Consider the following 21,698-nt stretch of genomic DNA (forward strand, 5'->3'; position numbering starts at 1 on the left):
CTTCGACGATGTTTGACTTATCATGTTTAGTCAAGATACAGGAACGTAGTGCAATTTGGCAAGATAAGACCGCACCTACCATGCCAAATAAGCGACGGGGGCCCTACGACGCAGCGATATCAACAAGCTTGGCTGAGGCTTCGGCCATGGTGGAAGCACGCGACGTATTGATGTCCAGGGGCTGTGACATACATTCGAGCCATTACGGTGCTTGCATGTCTTGTGCTTGATACTCTTTCCACTCAAACGCCGACTCCCACGCCTGTCCTACCCTGAGGATGCTGCTCTCTCGCCACATACCTCCGACGATCTGCATGCCGACGGGAAGCATCGTATTCTGATCATCTGCAGCTCCTGCGAGCCCCACTGGAAGTGACATGGCAGGATGTCCAGTGACATTGAAAATGGCTGTGTTTGAGGTGAGTCCAATACTCGGTTCGAACGAACCCAAGACTGAGTCTCGAGGCCCATGGCGAGGAGCGACAAAAGGGGTAGTAGGCATGACTATGACATCGTATGATTGAAAAACGCGATCATACGCATCTCTCAGTTGCCTCCCAATGTTGACGGTCTTGCTGTACAGGCCTGGAAACTTGTCCATGAGGTAAAGCCCATTGATGACGGTGTTCTTGGTTGAAGGAAACAGTTTCTGAAAGTTTGAGTCGACCCATGGAAGTCTTGCCTTCTCAAACTCCGTCAGATGAAGACCTCGTTGACCATAGCCTCGACCGAGAATACCCATGGCACCAGACAGACGCTGTTTTATGGTCCATATCGATGGTCCTTCCACATGGCAAGGTATGGAAACAGTATCGACCACAGCACCAAGCTGCTCTAGTCCCCTTGTTGCGGCAAGGACGCAAGATCTTACATTGCTTTGAACCAAAGCATGATCGATTCCCTCTTTCAGTACAGCGACTTTGACGCCGTCGAGTCTCTTCGAGCCGCTTAGTGTCCTGGAAAACTTGAAAGTCCCATGTGGCCCAGCTCCCACCGACTTTCCGTCAATGTTGTCATAGCCGGCAATGGCGTCAAGACATAAAGCGACATCTGCAACACATCTTGCCAATGGACCTGCGTGGTCGTCTATGGGATCTCCGGATGTGATACCGGTATATGGGACGAGACCATGTGTTGGCTTGAGTCCAACACAGCCGCAGAGAGAAGCCGGCACTCGTATACTCCCGCCTTGATCCGTACCCAACGCGATGTCAACAGTCGCAGAGGCTACCAAGGCTGCACCGCCGGAGGTGCTCCCTCCCGCCGAGTAGCCTATTGCGTGGGGATTTTCAACTGTTCCTTGAGCGCTCGTGAAAGATGATGTGGAATTGCAAAAGTGTTCGCATGTTGCAGTTCCTAGAATGTCGGCACCCTCATCAAGGACGCGGGTGACGATGGTGGCGTCTGTGGATGGAGTCCAGGCTGGGAAAGCATCGCTCCCAAAGAACTGAGGGACTCCGGCGACTGCGATACAGTCTTTCAGGCAGACACTTTTTCCTTTCATTGAGCCTCCTAAAGTACTGCCTTTGATCAGGAATCGATGAGCCCAGGCGTGGCCAAACTTCTGATCAACCTCAACAGCGAGGCGCACATTCTGGCGAGGATATCGTAAGAGGTCCGGGGCAGGCTGATAATCCGGAAGGCTCAAAACTCTCTCCGCACAGTCGTGTACGGCAGCAAGAAGTCGCTCGTACTCTGAAGATTCTTCGTCCTTGATAGTTAGGCCCAGTGGTGCAAGGACCTTTTCCACATCGCCTTCGCGAACAGGGTTGTCGCTGAGTTCCATGTCAGTGTTCGCGATCGATATTCCGGGGCTTCAGTCTTACGATGCGATATCCTTGAAAAAGACCGACATGATGATCGTGAGGAGTTGTGGCTGTAGAGTCTTCCTCTATGGTGCCAGTCACGTAACCGTCGTGTGTGCGTCTAATGATGTAGAGTACCGTTGCGATTTACTGCTTTTCAACGAGACACAGTAGTCCTTTGGTTCACGTGTTGAGATCTGAACCTGAAATATTTCTTGAAGCTCACGTCAGTCGTGATTTAAGTCATAAAAATCGACACGACACCGCCGTTTCATTTCATCATATGAGACGTACGACAAATCATGGTCGTCGACGCCGCATATCATGACAGGTCTCCAAACTAGGCCCCAATGTTGTTCGCCTCCAAATATGACCATTGGGCATCCTGACCCCAACTTGTTGGAGTCTGTGTGGAGATCAACTCCAACATGAGCGGGGTACTGAAAACAGGGTTGACCTGACGTGCATTCAGGCCAAAACTTTGAGCCGCCATTGCCGTGATCTCTTCATCAGCTTCGGTGAAGTGGTGGCGGCGCATCTTCTCCGGGTAGCTTTATAGAAGCGTGACATTATTTCCCAGCCAGAGGTCTCGTCAGTCTAGTTTACCTACATCCGCTTCCATTCTCCCAATGGCTGAAGTCCAACACCCCCGCATCATGAGAGCTGCACAAATTGTAGAGGTTGGTATCGCCATCCCCACAGATGTATACAAGGAGAGTGACTAAGGAACACTAGTATGGGAAACCATATCAGCTTACTGAGAGACCAACTCCAATTATACGGGATCACGAACTCTTGGTTCAGGTCAAAGCAGCTGGTTTCTGCCACTCTGACCTCCAAGTGTTGAACGGACAGTTCAAGTCACCTCTTGGTCTCATCCCATCTCACGAGCCGGCCGGATGCATTGTTCAAATTGGACATCGATGCCATCCTCGTTGGAAGCTTGGTCAGAGGGTCGGTGTGCTCAACTTCAAAAATGCCTGCGACCAATGCGCTGGTTGCAAGACGGCGAAGCAAGCACTGAATCACTTGGATCCGCGGTATTGCGACAACCGAGAGACTGCAGGATTCCAAAACGACGGAGCGTTTGCGGAATACATGGTCGCCGACCCAGAAACAACCGTGTTACTCCCCGACAGTCTTTCTTTCGAGCAGGCGGCACCACTAATGTGCGCGGGTGCCACTGTCTGGGGCTCGCTCGAAAGAGCAACCCAAGGCCTGGAACAAGGCAATGTTGTGGCTATCGTAGGCATCGGTGGCCTTGGGCATTTAGGTATCCAGTTCGCCAAGGGCCTCGGTTTCCGAACTATTGCTATAGACAGCCGCCCAGCGGGGAGGCGATTGGCCAACGAAACATCGAACCCATCTTTGCGTCCTGACCTTGTAATAGACTCGGGTAGTCCCGACGCCAACAGGCGGATCTTTGAGTTCACAGAAGGCCAGGGTGTTGCGGCAGCTATTGTCTGTACAGACTCATTGATCGCTAATGCCTGGGCCCTCAAAATACTTCGCATTGGTGGCTCCCTGGGGATTCTGGGCCTTCCCGCCGAGCAGTGGAGGTTTGAGGCTGACTTGATTGTCTTCAAGCAGTTGGCGCTGAGAGGGACGTATGTCGCAAGCACAGTCGCCACGGAAAGAATGATGGAGGTCGTTAGCCAACACGGCATCGAGTCTCATTTAGCTATGGCATCTTTTGACGATATTCCAGGCATCGTCGATGCATACAAAGATGCTGATTTCCGAGGCAGACTTGTAGTTAGGATATCAAGGTAGGCACGAAGTGTATGAATTTGGTTGCCTTTGCGCTTACCGCGTGGTAATCACCTTATCATCCTGATACGAGCTTACGATACTCCTGAAGAGCCTGACCCATTACATTTATAAAAGGCCATTGAGTGTTGCTTTTGAAAAAGTGCGCCCATATCATGAGGACGGCCAGTCCCAGGCTGCGTGGTTCTCGTTCGATGGCCCCGTTGTACTCCTCAGCCACAAAGTCGACTGACATGCATGCTTCGTCGACGATGCACCAAACCCAATGAAGAATGCGATCCTCGCTGTCTGCATGATGTCAGCGAGACACTTATGGTAAGAAGCCGTACACTCTACCTGTCAAAGGGGTCGCGGTTAGTGTCTCGGTCAACGAGAACAACCACTTGCTCAGTAGGACTGCACATTCTAAGCCTGAGAGCGAATGCCTGACACTCCAAAAAAAGGCCTGACTGCGTGCGACACGATCTACGCCGAGGCGGACTGGGATGCTTAGCATATGTGTAGAATACAACAGAGCCGTAACAACTCCATCACTACGCTCCACGGCCTGGGACTGAGCAAGGGCCCGCGCGATGCGCCTGGGATCACGAGTCTCGAGTAGGCGGTATGGCCCTAGGTGTAGGTGAATTCGAACGTATGCCAATCCGAGCAGGGAGCTAGAGGTGAACGGTATAGGTCCGTTCTCATTGTTGGGATCCAGCGTTGACTCTGGAGCCTGCTGCCAACCGGACGTCCACGAACGGAGTCCACTCCTGTTCAATCAGTCAATACTGCAACTTACTTGGTGCAAATGTCAAGCGGGTACTCACTCAAGCTTATCGACTTCTTCCGCCGGCAGCTGAGCCGAGTGATCCATGACGGGAAGAGACAAGTCTCTGACAATATATATGCGCTGCAGAAGACCGTGAAGGAGCACGTAATTTCCGAGTGGTGTTGGAATCGGATCCAAAATCCCCATGCCGTCGTCGGCCTTCTTCAGCAGCAGGGACAACGCATGCTGGAAGAACAGCTGCTGCTTAGATATCTCGCTGTGAGCAGCCTGCCACTGTGTGGCATTGGGCGCCTTCCATTCCTTGGTCGAGCATGGCAGCCTGAGGTTGATTTCGTTGCTCCGCAGAACAGGATACACGTTGTAGGCAATGCTATGTATGTGAAGAAAAGAGAACGCGATCAGCTTGGTGCGTCGAACGGATTCCTGCCGTACCCAAGCCTCCCAAACTGCTTGGGATCCGTTGGTGCCGTCTGTCAAAGACGAATGGGTTTCCTCGTTGAGGCCGAGATCACGAAGAACCTGAGCAAGGAGCCCTTGCAAGGTGAATGCCTCTTGGAGAAGGGCGACCTTGGGTTCCCAAGTACCATAGCCCATGAGAAGAACGAGAGCGCGTACCGTCTCAATGGGTTCCCAGGTTGTCCACTCATTGATAGGGTCTCGTGCGACGTGCTCGGGTCGCGTGGCGCCTTTGAATGGCGAGGGGTCATGGAGACCCAGGTAGGAGCGGCTGTTGGCACCAAATTTGCCAGCCTCGCGCCGTATCCTCTCTATGAGGATTGCTTGACCAGCATGGAATAGCGACTCAGAATTGCGACGTTCGAAGCAGTACTGACTGCCCAAAGCCGCAATCCCGAGGATCAGTTCCAAAGCATGGTCCGATAGCCGCCATGTTGCAACATGGATGAAAGGCATATGGGAATGAAACCCCTCAAAGAAGGAGGTCACATATCGCGTCAATGCATGGCGTGATGGGATCTTGAAAGTAGGGTCGAGAACACCGCGGAAAGCCTCTGTCGCAGCAATGAGGCGGGAACGCTGGTCGTCAGTGACCCTGAAGGGTTGAGAATCACCTTCATGGGAACAGGGGCCTACGATTCGTAAGTGAACGTCACTCATGTACAAAACTCAATCATGGCCTTACTGTATTCTGTGAGGTCGCAGTGCATTCGATCCTTTGCAGGGGCTGAGGGAAGCCAAGCATTGAACGGTGTACCAGGTCTCTGGTTCTGTGTGTAATTTGCATCATCTCTGTTGCGCAAGGCAGGATCCAAGGCATCTCCTTTCTCCGGAGCTTGGAAGTAGGGGCTCCATTCCGCTGGAAGCCCTACTCCGTCCAGGAAATTTGCGAACTCACGGAACTGGGCATCGAACCCCGTACTTACACCATCTATCGCACTGCTGTCAAAGAAATGTGGCGGGAGAATGTTCTGCTGAAATGATTGTGCTACCATGCTGTGGCCATGACCAAGTGAATACATCCCCGTTGGAGTTTGAGCCCGTTGTTGATGGGTTGGGTTTGACCATTGCGTAGGCTTCACGGCTGTCACAGTTGTAGTGACGGCGGCGTTGTTGGTAGCTTGGCGGTCTACCAATGGAACAGAACAGGACGCTGGAGGAGTTGGGTTATCATCGGGGTGTGTGTCCTCGTGAGATGTGATTCTTTGATGGCGGGTTAGGAGATCCCGACGCGTAAACGCAGCTCCGCAATGGCAGATGAAAGGCTTCTCTTTGGTGTCTGGAGTGCAGCACGTTTGGTGAGCACATGGATATGAGGCAAGGAAGCGGACCCAAGCGTGCTGAGACCCCGGTTCTCCTAGGTGGTTTGAAGGGACTCGGCACTTACGAGTGCGAATATGACGTTCGAGATGCTCGGTGCGCTTGAAGGTTCTGCCGCAATGCGGGCATGCGCGTGCACCAGGGACGGATGTAGTCCGCCGTCTGCGCTTTTTTTGCGGCGGCTTCTCATATTGTTGCGCGTGGGTATGGGGCAGCATCTCCACTGGAGTCCACAGGAGGGCCTCCCCAGCAGTTTGGAGCAGGTGAAGTTCGCCGTGGCGATGTTGGAGGTGGAAGAGATCTTGGGGAGTGGACATGCGGCGCGGGTCTCAGGGCAGCTCTGCCTTTTGGGGTCGAACTCGGCTGTCTGTGGAGTTTACGCCAGAACATCATCAGCGCTGATCAGAGGCGTGCCATGAGTCGTAAGCGTGCTTCGAGACTGGGGTTATCGACTGCCGGCGGCCTGCGCTGCGGGGGTGAGTTGGGGTAAGATAAGTGCCCATGTACAGTAGATCCGAAGCTACCTACCCAGCCGAGACGATGCCACCCTGATCTGGTCAAATATTGGCGTCTCATCCAGATAGATGCATCTAAAAGGTCCGCCATCCGCATCGTATCAACACCTGTGAACTTTTACCATGCTCTTCCATCTATCTTTCTTTCCGTGAGGGAGCCTCCGTATGTCAAAGTCTGGTTAGTACACGCCAATACGCACCTGGCAATGCTCTTGACATTTCCTGGCGTGGCCCTGGTCACTGGAGCAGGAGGAACAGGTTTGTCAGCATCATTGCACGTCATGTTGCGACGGTCATGGCACGACCTTGCTAACAGGACATAATGTGCATAAGGAATTGGCGCAGCTGTGGCCAAAAGATTCGCGCAGTCCGGCTGCACCAGGCTGGCCCTCACAGACATCAACGCCGAGTCACTCGCCAAGACACGCAGTGCTTTACGGGAAATTCGACCGGAAGCGCAGATATGTAGCATGGAGGGTGACATCTCGAATGATTCCTTTGTGTCGTCCTTCGCCAAGCACGTTTCACAGACGTTCGGGCGTGTCGATTATGCCGTCTTGAGCGCGGGCGTCCTGGGAGCCTCGTTGCGATCTCACGAAACACCCGTGGCAGATTTTGACCGCATTACAACCATCAACTACAGAGGAACATGGTTGTCATCGCGTGCCATTCTCTCCATTATGTTAGAGCAAGAGATGCTCGCAGAGTATCCGAGGCAGAGGGGCGCCATTGTGAACATTGCGAGTCAGCTGGGCATTGTGGCTCGGCCCGCTGCTGCTGCGTATTGCGCGTCAAAGGCTGCAGTCATCAACATGACGAGATCGGATGCCATTGACTACTCCAAGGACGGCATCAGGATCAATTGCGTATGCCCAGGGGTGATCGAAACACCCATGACGATCGGCTCGGAAGAGGTCGTTCACAGGCTGAAGCCTGCCATCGATATCGCCCCTATGCAGCGAATGGGAACCCCGGAGGAAGTTGCTGACGCTGTGTTGTTCCTCTGCTCGACGCGGGCATCGTTTGTACAAGGGCATGCGCTCGTAGTTGACGGTGGCTATACTATCAATTAACAAAGTCTTTAAGAAAGAGCTCTTCTTGCCTTTCAAGGTGTGAACGCATTACCGTCTTTGCAGAGGCAGGGTATGTATCAGAGCATGCAGAGCAAGCAATGTGGCAGCCAGAGGTTCTGGACGAGGTAAGGTAAGCTAGGTACCTTGTGCACGGGCCACGCAACAGCGGGGCAACCATCTGGTCTCATTGCCCCGCCATCTGCTGCTGACGCCCACTCTGATGAGGCACTGTCCGTGCCTTGCTTGTCCCTCCGCTATCGAGACCAGGAAATCCGAATGGGCACGACTGATCATCGACACCACAGTTCCCATACCCGGCATCGCTAGACTCGTCACGATGCAGTCCGGAATATCAGGCAAGACTGTTGCTACCTGGTTTGCATGAGCTCACACGTCGCTAACTGCCTTCAAGCCTCGAAGGAGCTGGTCTCCCAGTTCAACACATTGCTCTCGTCCGAGTCGTACTTTGGCCTCCTTGCCACCATTGAGGCAGAAGCCCTCAAACCTATTGACTTTCTGTCGCCAGTCTCCTCGACGGCCTCCTTCTCCGATAACCTTGCGTCTCTACAGCCCCATCTCAAGGAGACTGAGGCTCTCTACATCATCCTTCGCCGCCATGCGACCGCCCCCCACCTCATCGCCATCACCTACGTTCCAGATGCTGCCAAGGTCCGCCAGAAGATGCTTTTTGCGTCTACCAGGCTAACGCTGACCCGCGAGCTCGGCTCTGAGCACTTCCGCGAGACTATTTTCACAACCACTGCTTCTGAGCTGACGCCTTCCGGTTTCGACAAGCACGATGCCCATAACAAGATGGATGCGCCGTTGACCGAGGAAGAACAGAGCTTGGGCGAGGTGAAGCGCGCCGAACAAGAAGCGGGCAGAGGCACTGGGGCACGAGAGATCCATCTCAGCCAAAAGATGAAGCTTCCTATGCCGGATGACGCCATCGCCGCCATGCGAGAGGTCGGACAGCCCAATGGCCGCGTCCTCACTATGCTGGTACGTCCATGGTCGTCATGCGACCTATAGACTAGTTAACAACTAAAGCTAACCGAAATTTGCCTTGACAGAAAGTGAATCCCGACACCGAGAGCGTCGAGCTCGTACCTTCGACCGAGTCGCCGACCTCGATCACCGAGCTGTCGCAAGCCATTTCGACAACCGAGCCCCGCTTCAGCATCTTCCGCTATACTCATACTCACAATGGGACTGAAACAAGTCCTGTTCTCTTCTTTTACACGTGCCCTGTCAACTCTTCCTCGGCCAGACCTGGCCACAAGGCCATCAAAGACCGAATGCTCTATCCGCTGATGAAGCGTGCAGTTCTCGCCATAGCGTCAAGTGAGGCTGGACTTGAGCTTGCCAAGAAGTACGAGGTCGAGGAGCCCAGTGAGATCACGGAAGAGTCGGTTTTGTCTGATCTACACCCCAGAGTTGAGGTCCGACATGCCTTCAGCCGCCCTAAGCGGCCTGGTCGGTGAGAACGCGAAAGAACCAAGTAATTGGCTGTTCAGCCGTTCTGCTCGTAACAGATCAAAATTTCTACTGGCGATGCTTCTCTCGCTACGATGCCCCTCGTGCCATTGTCCTTCCAATTGTGCCGCGTTTGTACTCACGCTTCGCCCAGCAAGGAATCCATCAAAATCTTCCCGGCCCCTTTTACTTCATCGTGTTCATGGAGGACAGCTCCTGGTGCACTGTAGCTATGATCAAAACGAATTAGATTTGGTAACTTCGACATTGCTCCCGCAGCATACCATCGACGCAAGGCCGCAAATGCCCCTCCAGATCTATCCACACCGCAGTGGGATCAAAACGAATGCAATCTCGTTGCCTCATAATCTATTCCTCGTACTTGCCTCCGGTGAACGCGAGATTGCTCTTCTCAAGTCTTTCCTTGATGTATTCGTACACGGTGAAAGTAACAGCTTGGCCAGGGGCAACACGCATGATGCGCGGCGTGATGCCCTTGTAGAATGCGTGGAAGCCTTCTTGTCTGTCACACAAAGTCAACGGCAGCTTCGACAGTTTCTGGCAGAGAACTTACTTGAACATATCAGCCGCAATCTTCGTGATACGGCTCCAGGCACTGGTTCCAAACTCGGCCGGCGTCTTCTGCAACCTTGTCTTGATCGTGTCGATGGGCGCGTTGCTCAGGGGGCCCATCGCACCACTAACGAGGCCAATGCATGTCGTCTGCCAGCTCGGCAAGTTGGTGCCCTCGTACTGAGGTTGCCAGTTCTTGAGCGCCTCCTTGAAGTAGCTGTACGCGGTGAAGTTGACGGCCTGGTTGGAGCCCTGACGCAGGGCTGTCAGGCTTACACCGCGGTAGAGGGCGCCGACACCTTCCTCCTTGACCACTGTGAATAACGCGTGCGCAGCATTGCGGTACTTGGGGACGTCGAGCGGATCGGCCATGCTATGGTGTTGCGCCTGCAGGCGGATCTTAATTACCTCCATGGGAGTGACGACGGCGACGGCTTCTGTGACACCTGCAGCGAGGCCGGCTGCGCATCGAATATTCTAGTCAGCCACTTGGTTCGTTACGGAGCGTGGAGGATCCCACTTGCCAAAGAACGTCCCCTTCGCGCTGACGACCCCCGTGCTCTTATCAGCCAGCAGCTGCTTGTAGGTTTCGAAGCTCGTGAAACGAATGGCCATCTTGGGCACGATGCCAGTCATGACAGCACCGAGGCCCTTGTACAGCGCTAGGGGTGTCTCACGCTTCACAATCTCGACGCCGGTACGAACAAATCCGCGTTTTGGTGCGCCAGGTTGCCGCGCTCGCCTCGACAGCTGCATGCGAACCTTGATCGTGTCTTGTCTTTGTCAATTGGCCGCTCTAGCAACAATCAACCTGGCCATGCTTACCCAGTGGGTGACACGCGAGCGCCTCCATCATACCGGCAGCGCCTCCGGCTGTAGATATGAGTTAGTATACAAGCTTCGGAGATGATGCCATGGCCGAATGTCGTACCAATCAAGTTGGTTGCCGCCGAGGGCGGCGTCTTGCCGTCGGCTTTGACCTTGGTAGCCATGTGGTGTGGTACGAATGTAGCTTCTACCTGGTGACGGGGTGGTGGTATTCGTGGTGCTGGGAGTCGGACACAGAACCAGCGACGAGATGGAGTGGAATGGGCGCGAAAGCAAGGTCAAGCTAACGATGCCAATGGAGAGAAACACGAGTATGACAAGGACAGAAGAAACAAGAAGAGAAGATCAGGCGAGTGCAGAAGGGACCAGAAATATGACGAAACGGCTTGTCAGATGGGAGACATCCTCGGCGCCGAAAAGGCGGTGCCACGGTTAACAATGGCACCAGCCATGAGACGGCGGCGCGACTGGCGACCGACTGACCAGATGACTCAACGTCTCGCGCGAAACCGCCTTCAATACTTTCGACCAGCTGCTTCGCCCTTTCATCCGCGGCACCGGGATGGGATGGAAAGGGAAGTACCCAGCTAGACTCCTAGCTCTCCCGAAGTGAGTCTGGGGCTGGCCCATGGCAAGCGGAGACGGCGACTGAGGGGAGGGAGGCAGGGGATAAGATACAATAAGCCTCCTACTCCTCCAGAGCGGGTTGAAACACGTGTGGGAAGGGGGCACCTCGATGGCTTGCGACAGCTCGGCGTAACGGAGTCAAGCCGCTTGCGTCCACATCAGGCTCTGGCATCTGAGAGAACACGCCAATTGACCTACAGAGAAAGGTGCACTGCTCCCACTGCTAGTTTTTTGTGGCCGCTGGATCACTGGGCGAATGGATGACATTGATCGGCGAGATCGTGGCGCGTCGGCTGGTAGACGATCTGGGCTGCACATCTTCTCTCGGCCTGTGATATCCAGGACGTGACCCAGTGACGTCGCCCCAAGCCGCGCTCAGCTCCTGATGCACGACGACTTTACCGACCGTGAGCCGAGCTTGTGATTGCGGGTTTGCGGGGAAGTCAATTTGTGGGTCCCGGCCCATTCCGGCAGTGGCAGGGCACGTTCATGGCCCCTTGAACGAACCTCGCCACATAATTGTGGTGGGACATGTAGGTCCTGGATGCGATGGCGATGCGCAGATGGTCGAGCCTGTTCTTTGCCGAGGTTAGACTTTTGTTTGTTGCGGCCCAGACTGTCGCCGTTGTCCTTCAGACGCCCACCACCATATTGTGGTACATGGCAGCTGGAACTTGACCCGCCAAACTTCACTCGTACCACGCCACTTTCTCATGTCACTTCTATTCCCCGTCAGGCAGAGCCAGAACATAAACATGGGCTCGTTAACTGAATTTCCGGAAGTCTTTCTACTCGCCCCCGCCGCCTCCGCCCCCGTCACCGCCGCCGCACCCGCTGCTATCGCCCGCCACTCCACCACCACCGCCTCCCGGACTATACCCGTCGTTTCTCCTGAATCTAGGGTTTCCTTCCTTACATCCATTCAGTAACACATCCAAGGGCTCCCGTTCGACTCCCTTTGGCGCTGGTCTTGCGAAATCCGGTAGGTATGATTCGAGCCACTGATCTATAGAGTTGATCGTGGGTGGCTCAATCTCAGCCTTCTTCCACAGCTGTCGAGCTTCCGCGAGCAACACCCTCGCGCTGTCGGGATTCACTGTGCATTCCGGCTCGATCAGCCACAAGCCTCTTATCAGGGAGAATTCCCAATACTGCCCAGGGAACAGTCGATGAGTACGCCATAGTAGATCGACCTCCAACGTAGGTGGCATTAGCTTGCCAAAGCGGGCTTTCGATGGGCCAGGCGGTTGGCTTCCAGGATGCCTGTCGACGACCTTGGGATCGAACTTGGATACGTAATGGCCCTGCTTGAACCTGGCAATGCTATCGCGGAACATCAACACGAAGTCTCTGTAGTCCCCAATGGCCTCGGTCAACCCCTCCGCAAAACGTGGAATCGTATCTCGGGCTCGGACCAAAGTTTTCCAGTACTGGATCGATCGCTCCAAGTCTTCTCGGAGATCCTGCAAGTAAGGCCAGGGGCAAAGCTCGCATTGTTGTGAAAACTCCTCGTGGCTGCTTTGTAACTTGCAACGCTCATACCGCTTGCCTGTCCGAAAGGCTGTGTATGACGCGATGTCCATCGCTCTGGGCAGCTCGACGCTGGGGCCTAGGGCGCAGCGATTCCAGACCTGCATTTTGATCTGCCGTTCCGATGGAGACGCCTTTTTTTCCCAGGAAGCAACACCAGCCCCAATAGGTTTGTTCGGCTGATCTGGCTGCCCATCACTATGAACCGAAGTCTTTTTCATCAAACGGGAGAGCAGGCTACCAGAAGTCGACTGCCGGCGATTGCTTTTTGCATCTTCCCACGGCGGGCGTGTCCACAGTTGATACGTGAGTTCGTGGCCTACGCCTCCAGTCATTTGATTGTACTTGCGCCACGCTCGTTGTGTCTCTTTGGGCGACCAGTCCATAGACAAGATCTTGCTCATTGGGAAATGGCGATGAACGAGACCAAAAGTTTGGTTGAATCTGGTTTTGCCAGCCCACAAATGCCCATGAAAGCGCGAGGGCTTCATAAGATGACAGTACCAGATCATGGCAACATCCCTACTGTTCATCAGTCTTACTGGCCGTTCCGGTAGGTATATGGAAGCAGGCATACAATGGGGGAGGATGATCATTCGGCGTCAATCGGCTGTAGTCGAGAAAACGGAGGTACACGATGTAGCGCCATTCAGAGTACGCCAGCGCTTCATCGTCTATTCTACCCTTCTCGCTCGTCCCAAGGTGTGGTACCAACTTGAGAAAGAGCTCAGCCAGCTCAATGTGTTGCTGTTGGCCACAGTTAGTTTGATTCTCCGCAATTCAGTCCTGTTTGTCGTACTCTGGCGGGTTTCTGCAGCGGGATTCGCTTCGTGTTCCTAGTCCATACATCCTCAAACACGCAGATGGGTTGCGCGGTCATGGCGATCAAAGGTCGATACGTCTTCGTGGGCTTTGGTGTCTATGTAGGTCAGAGTATGTTGCGACAGCAGCGTACACCGGGACATATGCTTTAACACATTTCGAACAATTGGCGCTGTGGATAACGCGAATGAGCTGCACCTCGAAAACGCCTTGCGACTTGGCCTTTTTCTGTGGTGTATGGCTTGCGCCGTGGCCTTGTGGCCCCTGGTCTGCCGCGTGATCACAGTGTTCGGGGCTTAGCGCTGCCAGATCTGCAACAGCTTCAAGCCACCGCCCAGGTACTGAGGCACATTTCACACCGCAAGGCGCACTTGGTTACATAATGAAGCCTCCATCTCTTCCACAATCGCTGAGAGGCTATGAGAACAAACGTTCATGAGCATTATTTGCTCGGGCACTACAGTGTCGTTTATCCACTTTTGACTAATATGACACTTCCAGGCGTATACTCAGGGCACGGTAACTAGATGCCTGAAGACTCAAACCTTGTGCCGGCTCGCGTCGGTACTGACGCTTTTCACGCTACCCTTGCTGGAAGCAACGGAGCCTTTGCGCCTGCGAAGGAAAAAGAAGATGGCAGCCGCCAGGCCTGCAACGGCCAGCGCTACAACGGCTCCGATGACCCCAGCAACAGCGTTGGACATGCCTCCGCTTTCATTGTTGTCGCTGCCCTCGCTCTGCGAGCTGGCATCATCCTCGTAGGCGGCGCAAAAATCTTCGGCAGCTACGCACTTGTTGCACCAAGTACCGACATCGCTGATGGCGCGCTTCTGCGTCTCGGAGACAAAGCGCGACCAAGAAAGGGACTCCTCGCCAGTGCCATACAGAGGGAAGGTGGTCAGATCGCCATCAGTGCCATTCTTGAACAGCCAGCGCACGCGGAGATCTTCATCTGGGTTCGCAGGAAATTCCTGAGCGTCGTCGCTGAAAAGCTCAAATGACATGGTGGAAGCGTAGTCTGGCAGGCCGTAAAAATTATCAGAAACCTCGAGCAAGCCGGCTAGACCAAAGAAAGCAAGGAAAGTGTCATAACTTCCGGCCAGAAAGGAGAACTTCAGCTTTCCCTTGGACGCAACAGTCTGGTTTAACTGCGTGAGAACCGCGCCCGAAAGTGTCTCCGCACCCAGAGCGCGCATGGGCTGCGACTCGTTCCAGTTGAGGCCATGCTCCGCCGAATCGGCAAGGGTGCGCAGTTGGAAGAGATCCTCGTTTGAAACATTGCGAGCAGCTGAGGTCATGTTGTGGATGCGTGCAACATTGATGAGGTCAAAGATATCGTAGGCTTTGGCGTAGGTCATGTTCTCGGGCTTGAGGTTGTAGACACCCTCACTCAGTACGTCGTAGAAGCTCCCGTAGAAATCACGCGTAGCCTCAACACGCTCTGCGAAAAGGTCGCTCGTCTTGAACGACTTGGAGGCATTCACGTAAGCCGGGCAGGCGTCGTCGCCCTTGATCCAGATCGTGTCGGGCGAGTTATCGGCAACACCGTGCAGCAGGACGTACTGGTAGCCATCGAGAGGGCTTGTGCTGTTCGTGCCGTTGTTAAGGGTTTGAGTGGCAATCGCCGGGGCGAGGTCAATCAGAGGAGGATAGAGGCCCTGAAGGAATGCCGTGGCTGTGCTCAGAAGAATACTCTGGTCAGGCGCGCTGGCAAAGATTTGCGAGCCAATATATTGGTCCTCGGAGACGCCGAGGATCTGGCTGGACGAGCTGGAATCCAGGTAACGGGCTCTGTACTCGCTGCCGACTTTGAAATTCTGCGACGCACCAAGGCTGGTAAGCCTTTGAGCGCCGTACCACTTGGTCGTGCCTTATGCATGTCAGTCGTATTCCAAGAATGATGAGACTGGTGTCGTCAATGCTCTCAAACTGGCTCAGAGGGACTTACGATCTCCATGGCGACTAAAAACCACTGCACCGTGGACAGTCTCAGCTGCGGCTATGTTGGCCAACCAGGCAATGGCGGCAATGAGCTGTTTGTACATGGCGGAGACAAAGGCGTGGTTTCGAGAAGTGCTCCAATGGTGGTCTGACTTCTTGGGTGGCCAAGGAACACGCCCTGACTTATATATACGGATGGAGCTCCTGCACCCTGGATTCTGATATGGGCCGATCTTCAGTGAGGAGTCGATAATGCGCCTTTTCATTGGCGTAATATGCTGCAGAACAGACTGGAGAGGGAGTTTTGCACCGGCGCCGTGCCAAGCCAACACTGCAGCATGGTATTGCCAGTGTCCTTGAAGGGCGCCGGATAGCCGCTAGGCCATTATCTATTGGACATACTTGGTTGAAAACTTCTTTTGGTGGTACCCGCTGGCCCCGCTCTGTCAACATCGAGTACCTCGCTCATGCCTATCGTGTCGACGGCCGCCGATCGGAGTCGCCGGAGATGTTCAAGTCCGGTCAAGACCTAAGTACGAACGTCTGGAGAATGCCATATAATGTACTCTATCCTTTAGTCAATAGTGAATAATCAACTCGAAGCTCCTCCTTGTTGGATCTTCAAGTTGGGGTGGCTGTCCTGGTAGGCGTCGTCCATGCTGGCCGACTCCATTCTGGGCCCTCCTGTAGAACAGCCAATCATCATTCGTACGTCACGATTGCAACATCGCACGGGTTAGGCGGAAACGACACTGCCGCTATCTTCAGGGTATAAACCTGCCCGATGCACAATTGAGTGAACTGATGAGCATCATCAGGATAAAGCAGTCGATCTGACTTGCCAGATGAAGTTCATGTGGTACTCAAAGGGTCAGAAGCCACAATGGCAAAGCCATCCACGGATCAAACACAAGTTGCTCAATTGATCTATTGATTTCCCAGCAGGGGCTCCTCCGAATGCCGCCTCGCGCCGGCGTCTTCCTCATCGTCGCTGGGGGTTGGGACAGCTGTCAGGCGACCCTGCCGGTTAGCCCTCCTGCGCCAGGGACGGTACACCACGACAGATCCTATGCCGATGATAACAAACAACCCGCAAATGCAGGCACCAATGACGTCAAAGTGGTCGCCGATGGCTTCGATTGCGTCCCAGAACCCTCCCTCGAGATCGCCTACATTCTGGATGAGGGTGAATAGCTGCACGAGACCGATGAAGGCCGACACGAAGACGGTGATGCCTGTGAGAACTATTGTATAGTAGAGGATGGCAACATGATCTTTAGAGAAGGCCTTGTTGGTGTAAAGAGCCATCATGAGGGCACCATCGGTCGTATCAAGCATGCACATTCCCGCTGTGGCAGAGTCAGTAGTGCCCGTGTGTGTATGTGTGTGCGTCTTGAGAGGAGGGTTCGGGGGGTTATTACCTGTAAACAGCACAGGAAAGATGAGGATGAGCCAGATGCTCGTTCCCTGTGCTCCATGTACGCTCGAGAGGCCAAGAATGGCGATTTCGGAGCTCGTGTCGAAACCGAGTCCGAACAAGATGCCGAGAGGAAACATCTTCCAAGGTCTGTCGACGATTCGGAAGACCCTCCGAAAGACGGTGGCCAGGAAGCCTTCCCCTTCCAGCCGCAAATTCTGCACCGCATCGTCGACATGCTCGTCTTCGTTGCCGTTGCTCGCATCTGAAATCGCCCTGGCCCTCTCTTCTTCTAGCCTCTCGTTGAGTTGCTGGATGAGCCGGTACAGCACCCAGCCGTTGCCCGCGCAAAGCAGGAGCAGGAAGGTGGCGCTGACGGCAGTACCAACAATGTTGCCGACGCGTGCGAGGCCATCAAAGCGGTTCCGCAAAGCTCCGCTGGTGGCGGCGACGACAACACAGGTTATGATAACAACGGTGCTGTGGCCGAGGGAAAAGAATGTCCCGACAGAAACAGGTCGCTGGCCCGAAGCGATGAGGCGACGCGTCATAAGGTCGATTGCAGAGATGTGATCAGCGTCAAGGGCATGGCGAAGTCCCAGGACATACGCGAGGGCGGCGGCAGAAAGAAGCGAAGGATGTGCCGCGAGTATGATGGCGGCAATGATCCAGAGAACGACGTTGACAGAGATAAGGAAGGCAATGATGCGAACGGACGATGCAGGGAGGCCCTTGAAGAGGGACGGCGTAGTTATGCGGAAGCGGGCCATAGCGTTGACAAGGACACAATCTCGTGACAGGTGAAGACCAGAAGACAAACCGGACGAACCTCCTGCAAGACTGAAAATCGCGGAATGAGGGCCGAAAAGTTCAGTGAGATGTTTTGTCGCCCTGATGTGGTAGGTGGTGGACCCCGCCCAAAGGCGAAGCTGGCCATACCCCGCCCAAGCCCGCCATCCCAACCAGGTGGGGGGCACCTGTACTAAGACATCGGTCGTGTACCTCAAGGCAGGGTCGGTTGCCGACTGAAGCGTGCAACACCTACCTACCTAGGTACCTAGGTAGGTAAGCAGAAAAACAAGTCGTCCCGAGAGGTAGCCGAAATACGTCACAAAATACAAAGCATAGCTCAGGGACAGATGGCGAGCTGACATGCACCAAAGCAGAGCATCGTTGGTCGACAGTTGAAGCACTGGGGAGATGAATGTCAATAAATCCGGCTCTCTATTTGGCTCACGAATATGCCTTCCTATCGTTGCACATTTATCAGAATAATCCCGTTCCCTGCGCCGGTAACCTTTTCCCTGGCCGAGTCGTTAAATATGCCTGTTTTGTGGATGCACGACAAAACCCAAGCGCCCAAGGATCCAACCAGTACAGCCGTCCCTGGTTCTAATGCATATCCCCAAGGACACGTCCAACCTGCGCCTGAGATCCAAATACCAAACGTAAACGAAATCCATCGCTCAAAACCCGAAATCGAAAATGTTGTTTTGGCGTACATAGAATACCAGCCGGTCCGGAAGATCACGTCGGGGTGCCGTACTCTTCGAGGAGAGGCACGTCGGCTTCGAAACTGTAAAGCCGCACTTCTCCATCTTCACTGCCGCTCGCCATGCGGCTGTCGCTGAGTCCAACGCATGTTACTGGTCCCGTATGGCCAGTAAATGTTCTCTCACACTTGCCAGATCGGGGATCCCAAATTTTGACCATGGCATCATTCGCACCGGTCACCATTCGCAATGAGTCACCGACGAGACCCCAGATGCCCTCGACGTGCCCAAACATGGTACGGAGGCATTTGCCTGACGCCGTACACCAAAGCTAAGGCAGGTCAGCGAGTTGCACACGCAGAAGAACAGGTCGGCAAAGAAACGTACCTTGACAGTGTTGTCCAAGCCAGCGGTGAGGATGTACCGCGGCGGCAGTGGCCTGGAGGGCTTGTTCGCGAATGCCGCACCGTACGCGGTGCGACTATCATCTTGGCAGGAAGAACCGTGATCATGGAACGACGAGCCTAATGTCGAGGCCGCGTGAACATATGCTGACGGCGTGCTGCTTCGGCCACTCGTGGCAGAGGCAGCATCAGCGCTGTCGGCAGGGACGAGATCTTCTTCTGGCTCGAACTCCTCCGGCATCAGCAAGACCTGCTGAACCTGTCCCATGTGACCCTCAAGGGTCTTGATGCATGTTTTGTTCTCCAGATCCCAAATCTTGACGGTGCAATCGTCCGAAGCCGAAAATACAACTTGTGAGATCGGATCGAGCCGGACATGGTTGACCCAATCGTCATGGCCACGCAGAGAGAAGGTCTCCTTGCTATCAAAATTGAAAATTTTGACCGACTTATCGATGGAGCCGGAAGCGAGCCACTTGCCATCAAAGTCGACCGAAATCACACCCTCGGAATGGCAGCGCAGTGTGCTGATGCATTCGCCGGTCTGCCAGTTCCACACCTTGATCGTATTGTCGAGACTGCCACTGAATAGTTTGTTGTCGACAAACTTCAAAGCTCGAATGCCCATCGTGTGGCCCGTCAATGTTCGAATCTCTTCTCCTGTCTCAATGTTCCAAATCTTAATCTTCGTGTCGTAGGAACCGGTGACGAGTATGTTATCTTCAAACTGAAGCGCTGTGACGCCATTCTCATGCCCCTTGAACGTCTTGACGGCGCAGCGCCCTCTCGTCCAGTTGTAAGAGATCTTCCATCGGTCTCGGTACACGCTCTTCCATGGCCTAAATCTCTTGTCTGGCTCCGATCGGCTTACAGAGTCGTCTTCGCCGACTGCGTTATGACAGGTTCTCTTGCGGCTGTCCTCTCGGATGACGAGCTCCCTCTTCTTCGATCCGTTTGTGGTGGCCGAGGTGGCAACAGCGGTATGTGATTCTTCCTCTCGCCTCTTCTTCAGCTCCTGCTGCCGTCGCCAGTCACGGAGCTTCTGTCGTTCAAGAAGGGGAAGGCCCCAGCCGCACTTTGTGCACTTGCGATCGATATGCTGCTCGCACATGTGGTGCCAGACGACGTCGTGGTCCGCGAGGTCACGCCAGCGGCGGCTGACTTGGGCTGCTTTGCATAACGAGACGGTATCGAGATAGCTCAGGACCTTCCAGGATATCTCCACAGGAAGCGCGGCGACGAAGTCGATTTTCAATTGTTCATGAACCTCACGCGAGACGGTCGAGAGCTGGGGGAAACAGCACTGCGTAATGATGCCTTGCAGCCTGAGATAACTAGGTCAGCGGGTGTCCCGACAAGTGGTCACCAAAGTCCGACTTACATCAGGTCACGGTGCCGGGCGGGAGCAGCAGAGAAGAGCGACCACACATGAGTGATGGCTTGCTGGTCTGCTGCTGGTAAAGTGTCGAGTTCCTGCTGAATCTTGACCATCTTGCTTTCGTCGGCAGCTCGTCGGCATTTGGAATCGGGTCGGTGTCGGTAGCAGAACTTGCTGTTGGGATCCTTTTCTTTCTTTATCTCTTCGGACGCTTGGGTGTCTGGCTTGCCGATGGGCGCATATATGCCGGGTATGTGCTCGCGAAGGAAGGGGGTGACGGTCTGGGTATACAGTTGAGTCGGCATGTTGACGGGTAGCCTTGACGGCTCGTCTTCGTGTGCTCTGCGTCGGTCGCAGTTATCTTTGAATGGCTGCTGGCCGGTGATCACATGGCTGTTGTTGACTGCGGTCAGGATGGAGGAAGTGCTGGGGGAGGGCGAGTGGAAGATGGAGCCATTTCTGCGATGAGGATGACTGTGCGAAGATGGTGAGGTTCCCGTTTGGGTGGAAGCTTCCGTGGAGGCTGCTGACGTGCTCGGACGAGACATGGTGTGTACCGTATCGGAGGACGTGGATCGCAAAGACAGCGCCGCCTTGGTTGTGTTTCGTCGGGGGGCCTGCCGGGGGTGCGTCAAGCGAAAGGGTGGTCGTGATGGACAGGCACTACCATAGGGGGCGGTCAACCATATCTCGAGACAAGTGCTGGTCGTTTGGGCGAGGAAGCAGGATGGCGTGCTCCTTCCCCTGGTGAGGTACCTGTCAGTACCGTACGAGCGGAGACGGAGGCTCCCTGGCGGAGCGGTCGGTAGAGGGACGTGTTGGCTAGGTGTCTCGTGCCAACCTGGGGATTGCGTTTGCGGTCGGGGGATGGCGCAGAGAAGACGTTGACTGGCTGAAGGGCTGTGTATCGCCAGCGCACGCAATCCAGGCGGTCGGTGTCGTCTGGGGTCGACGGCGCAATACCGGTAGGGTGCGCAACGAAGAAGGTTTGCTGATCAATGGTCGGTAGGACAGTTTGTAGTCGCGAATGCAGATATTTGTCTTTACTCTGGTTGCTCGTCGTTGCTTGGGTCCGTCGTCGACCTATGGTGCTTTTGTGGTCGGCCGCATACACAAGCAGTAGCCCACGTGAAGGTTTGTGTCTTAGACGAATCGGACGGGGAGATCTGAGAGGCGGCTCGTGGGTGTAATGACAGACGGGCAGTCATCCGCGAAGGCGAAGGCGGCGATTCGAGGTGGTTTGGTGCTTTGGGGCGAAAATGGCGTTATCGCCGGGGTCCATTCTTTGCCAGACAGAAAGGTGGGGCATATTCTTCCCAGCTCCAGTGCGGGGGGGCGTAGCGAGTGTTAGGGGACGACTTGGCGCTCTCCCGGCACCACGGGCATCGTGGGATGCGCCGCGGGGGGATGTGGGTGATGTGCGTGGGGAGACGGCGAGGGATGCGTGGGAAAACATTGATAAGGATTGAATGTCTCTCGTGAAAGCAATCCTCGATCG

At 54.6% G+C, this 21,698-nt stretch overlaps 11 protein-coding genes across 11 annotated transcripts; 3 read left to right on the forward strand and 8 right to left on the reverse strand.

The window, feature by feature from the left end:
• Positions 1 to 174: 174 nt before the first annotated feature.
• Positions 175 to 1,855, reverse strand: VDAG_09707 (amidase; the record flags this gene model as incomplete). Its single annotated transcript, XM_009654566.1, has 2 exons — positions 175 to 1,775; positions 1,827 to 1,855. 2 exons carry the CDS (start codon positions 1,853 to 1,855, stop codon positions 203 to 205), a joined length of 1,602 nt encoding a protein of 533 aa, XP_009652861.1. The 3' UTR covers positions 175 to 202.
• Positions 1,856 to 2,434: 579 nt separating this feature from the next.
• Positions 2,435 to 3,578, forward strand: VDAG_09708 (alcohol dehydrogenase; the record flags this gene model as incomplete). The annotated part of the gene is made up of 2 exons (XM_009654567.1): positions 2,435 to 2,485; positions 2,610 to 3,578. The coding sequence occupies 2 exons, from the start codon at positions 2,435 to 2,437 to the stop codon at positions 3,576 to 3,578; spliced, it is 1,020 nt and encodes a 339-aa protein (XP_009652862.1).
• Positions 2,860 to 6,440, reverse strand: VDAG_09709 (C2H2 type zinc finger domain-containing protein; the record flags this gene model as incomplete). The annotated part of the gene is made up of 5 exons (XM_009654568.1): positions 2,860 to 3,863; positions 3,912 to 4,327; positions 4,385 to 5,435; positions 5,489 to 6,082; positions 6,191 to 6,440. The coding sequence occupies 5 exons, from the start codon at positions 6,438 to 6,440 to the stop codon at positions 3,634 to 3,636; spliced, it is 2,541 nt and encodes an 846-aa protein (XP_009652863.1). The 3' UTR covers positions 2,860 to 3,633.
• A 287-nt stretch (positions 6,441 to 6,727) lies between these two features.
• On the forward strand, positions 6,728 to 7,727 carry VDAG_09710 (2-(R)-hydroxypropyl-CoM dehydrogenase). The gene is made up of 2 exons (XM_009654569.1): positions 6,728 to 6,896; positions 6,972 to 7,727. Exons 1-2 carry the CDS (start codon positions 6,845 to 6,847, stop codon positions 7,709 to 7,711), a joined length of 792 nt encoding a protein of 263 aa, XP_009652864.1. The 5' UTR covers positions 6,728 to 6,844; the 3' UTR covers positions 7,712 to 7,727.
• Positions 7,728 to 8,092: 365 nt separating this feature from the next.
• VDAG_09711 (twinfilin-2) lies at positions 8,093 to 9,264 on the forward strand (the record flags this gene model as incomplete). Its single annotated transcript, XM_009654570.1, has 2 exons — positions 8,093 to 8,713; positions 8,785 to 9,264. 2 exons carry the CDS (start codon positions 8,093 to 8,095, stop codon positions 9,193 to 9,195), a joined length of 1,032 nt encoding a protein of 343 aa, XP_009652865.1. The 3' UTR covers positions 9,196 to 9,264.
• A 292-nt stretch (positions 9,265 to 9,556) lies between these two features.
• On the reverse strand, positions 9,557 to 10,752 carry VDAG_09712 (succinate/fumarate mitochondrial transporter; the record flags this gene model as incomplete). The annotated part of the gene is made up of 5 exons (XM_009654571.1): positions 9,557 to 9,710; positions 9,762 to 10,237; positions 10,310 to 10,533; positions 10,586 to 10,633; positions 10,692 to 10,752. 5 exons carry the CDS (start codon positions 10,750 to 10,752, stop codon positions 9,557 to 9,559), a joined length of 963 nt encoding a protein of 320 aa, XP_009652866.1.
• A 1,251-nt stretch (positions 10,753 to 12,003) lies between these two features.
• VDAG_09713 (uncharacterized protein) lies at positions 12,004 to 12,852 on the reverse strand (the record flags this gene model as incomplete). Its single annotated transcript, XM_009654572.1, has 1 exon — positions 12,004 to 12,852. The coding sequence occupies one exon, from the start codon at positions 12,850 to 12,852 to the stop codon at positions 12,004 to 12,006; it is 849 nt and encodes a 282-aa protein (XP_009652867.1).
• A 293-nt stretch (positions 12,853 to 13,145) lies between these two features.
• On the reverse strand, positions 13,146 to 13,625 carry VDAG_09714 (uncharacterized protein; the record flags this gene model as incomplete). The annotated part of the gene is made up of 4 exons (XM_009654573.1): positions 13,146 to 13,189; positions 13,245 to 13,267; positions 13,323 to 13,492; positions 13,545 to 13,625. The coding sequence occupies 4 exons, from the start codon at positions 13,623 to 13,625 to the stop codon at positions 13,146 to 13,148; spliced, it is 318 nt and encodes a 105-aa protein (XP_009652868.1).
• Positions 13,626 to 14,106: 481 nt separating this feature from the next.
• VDAG_09715 (uncharacterized protein) lies at positions 14,107 to 15,612 on the reverse strand (the record flags this gene model as incomplete). The annotated part of the gene is made up of 2 exons (XM_009654574.1): positions 14,107 to 15,437; positions 15,516 to 15,612. 2 exons carry the CDS (start codon positions 15,610 to 15,612, stop codon positions 14,107 to 14,109), a joined length of 1,428 nt encoding a protein of 475 aa, XP_009652869.1.
• Positions 15,613 to 16,314: 702 nt separating this feature from the next.
• On the reverse strand, positions 16,315 to 17,695 carry VDAG_09716 (high-affinity nickel transport protein nic1; the record flags this gene model as incomplete). Its single annotated transcript, XM_009654575.1, has 1 exon — positions 16,315 to 17,695. One exon carries the CDS (start codon positions 17,693 to 17,695, stop codon positions 16,436 to 16,438), a length of 1,260 nt encoding a protein of 419 aa, XP_009652870.1. The 3' UTR covers positions 16,315 to 16,435.
• Positions 17,696 to 18,452: 757 nt separating this feature from the next.
• Positions 18,453 to 20,505, reverse strand: VDAG_09717 (sulfur controller 2; the record flags this gene model as incomplete). The annotated part of the gene is made up of 3 exons (XM_009654576.1): positions 18,453 to 18,749; positions 18,806 to 20,147; positions 20,204 to 20,505. 3 exons carry the CDS (start codon positions 20,503 to 20,505, stop codon positions 18,453 to 18,455), a joined length of 1,941 nt encoding a protein of 646 aa, XP_009652871.1.
• Between the last annotated feature and the right edge of the window lie 1,193 nt (positions 20,506 to 21,698).

Source organism: Verticillium dahliae, genomic scaffold, assembly GCF_000150675.1.
Source record: "Verticillium dahliae VdLs.17 supercont1.27 genomic scaffold, whole genome shotgun sequence".
Lineage (NCBI taxonomy): Eukaryota > Fungi > Ascomycota > Sordariomycetes > Glomerellales > Plectosphaerellaceae > Verticillium > Verticillium dahliae.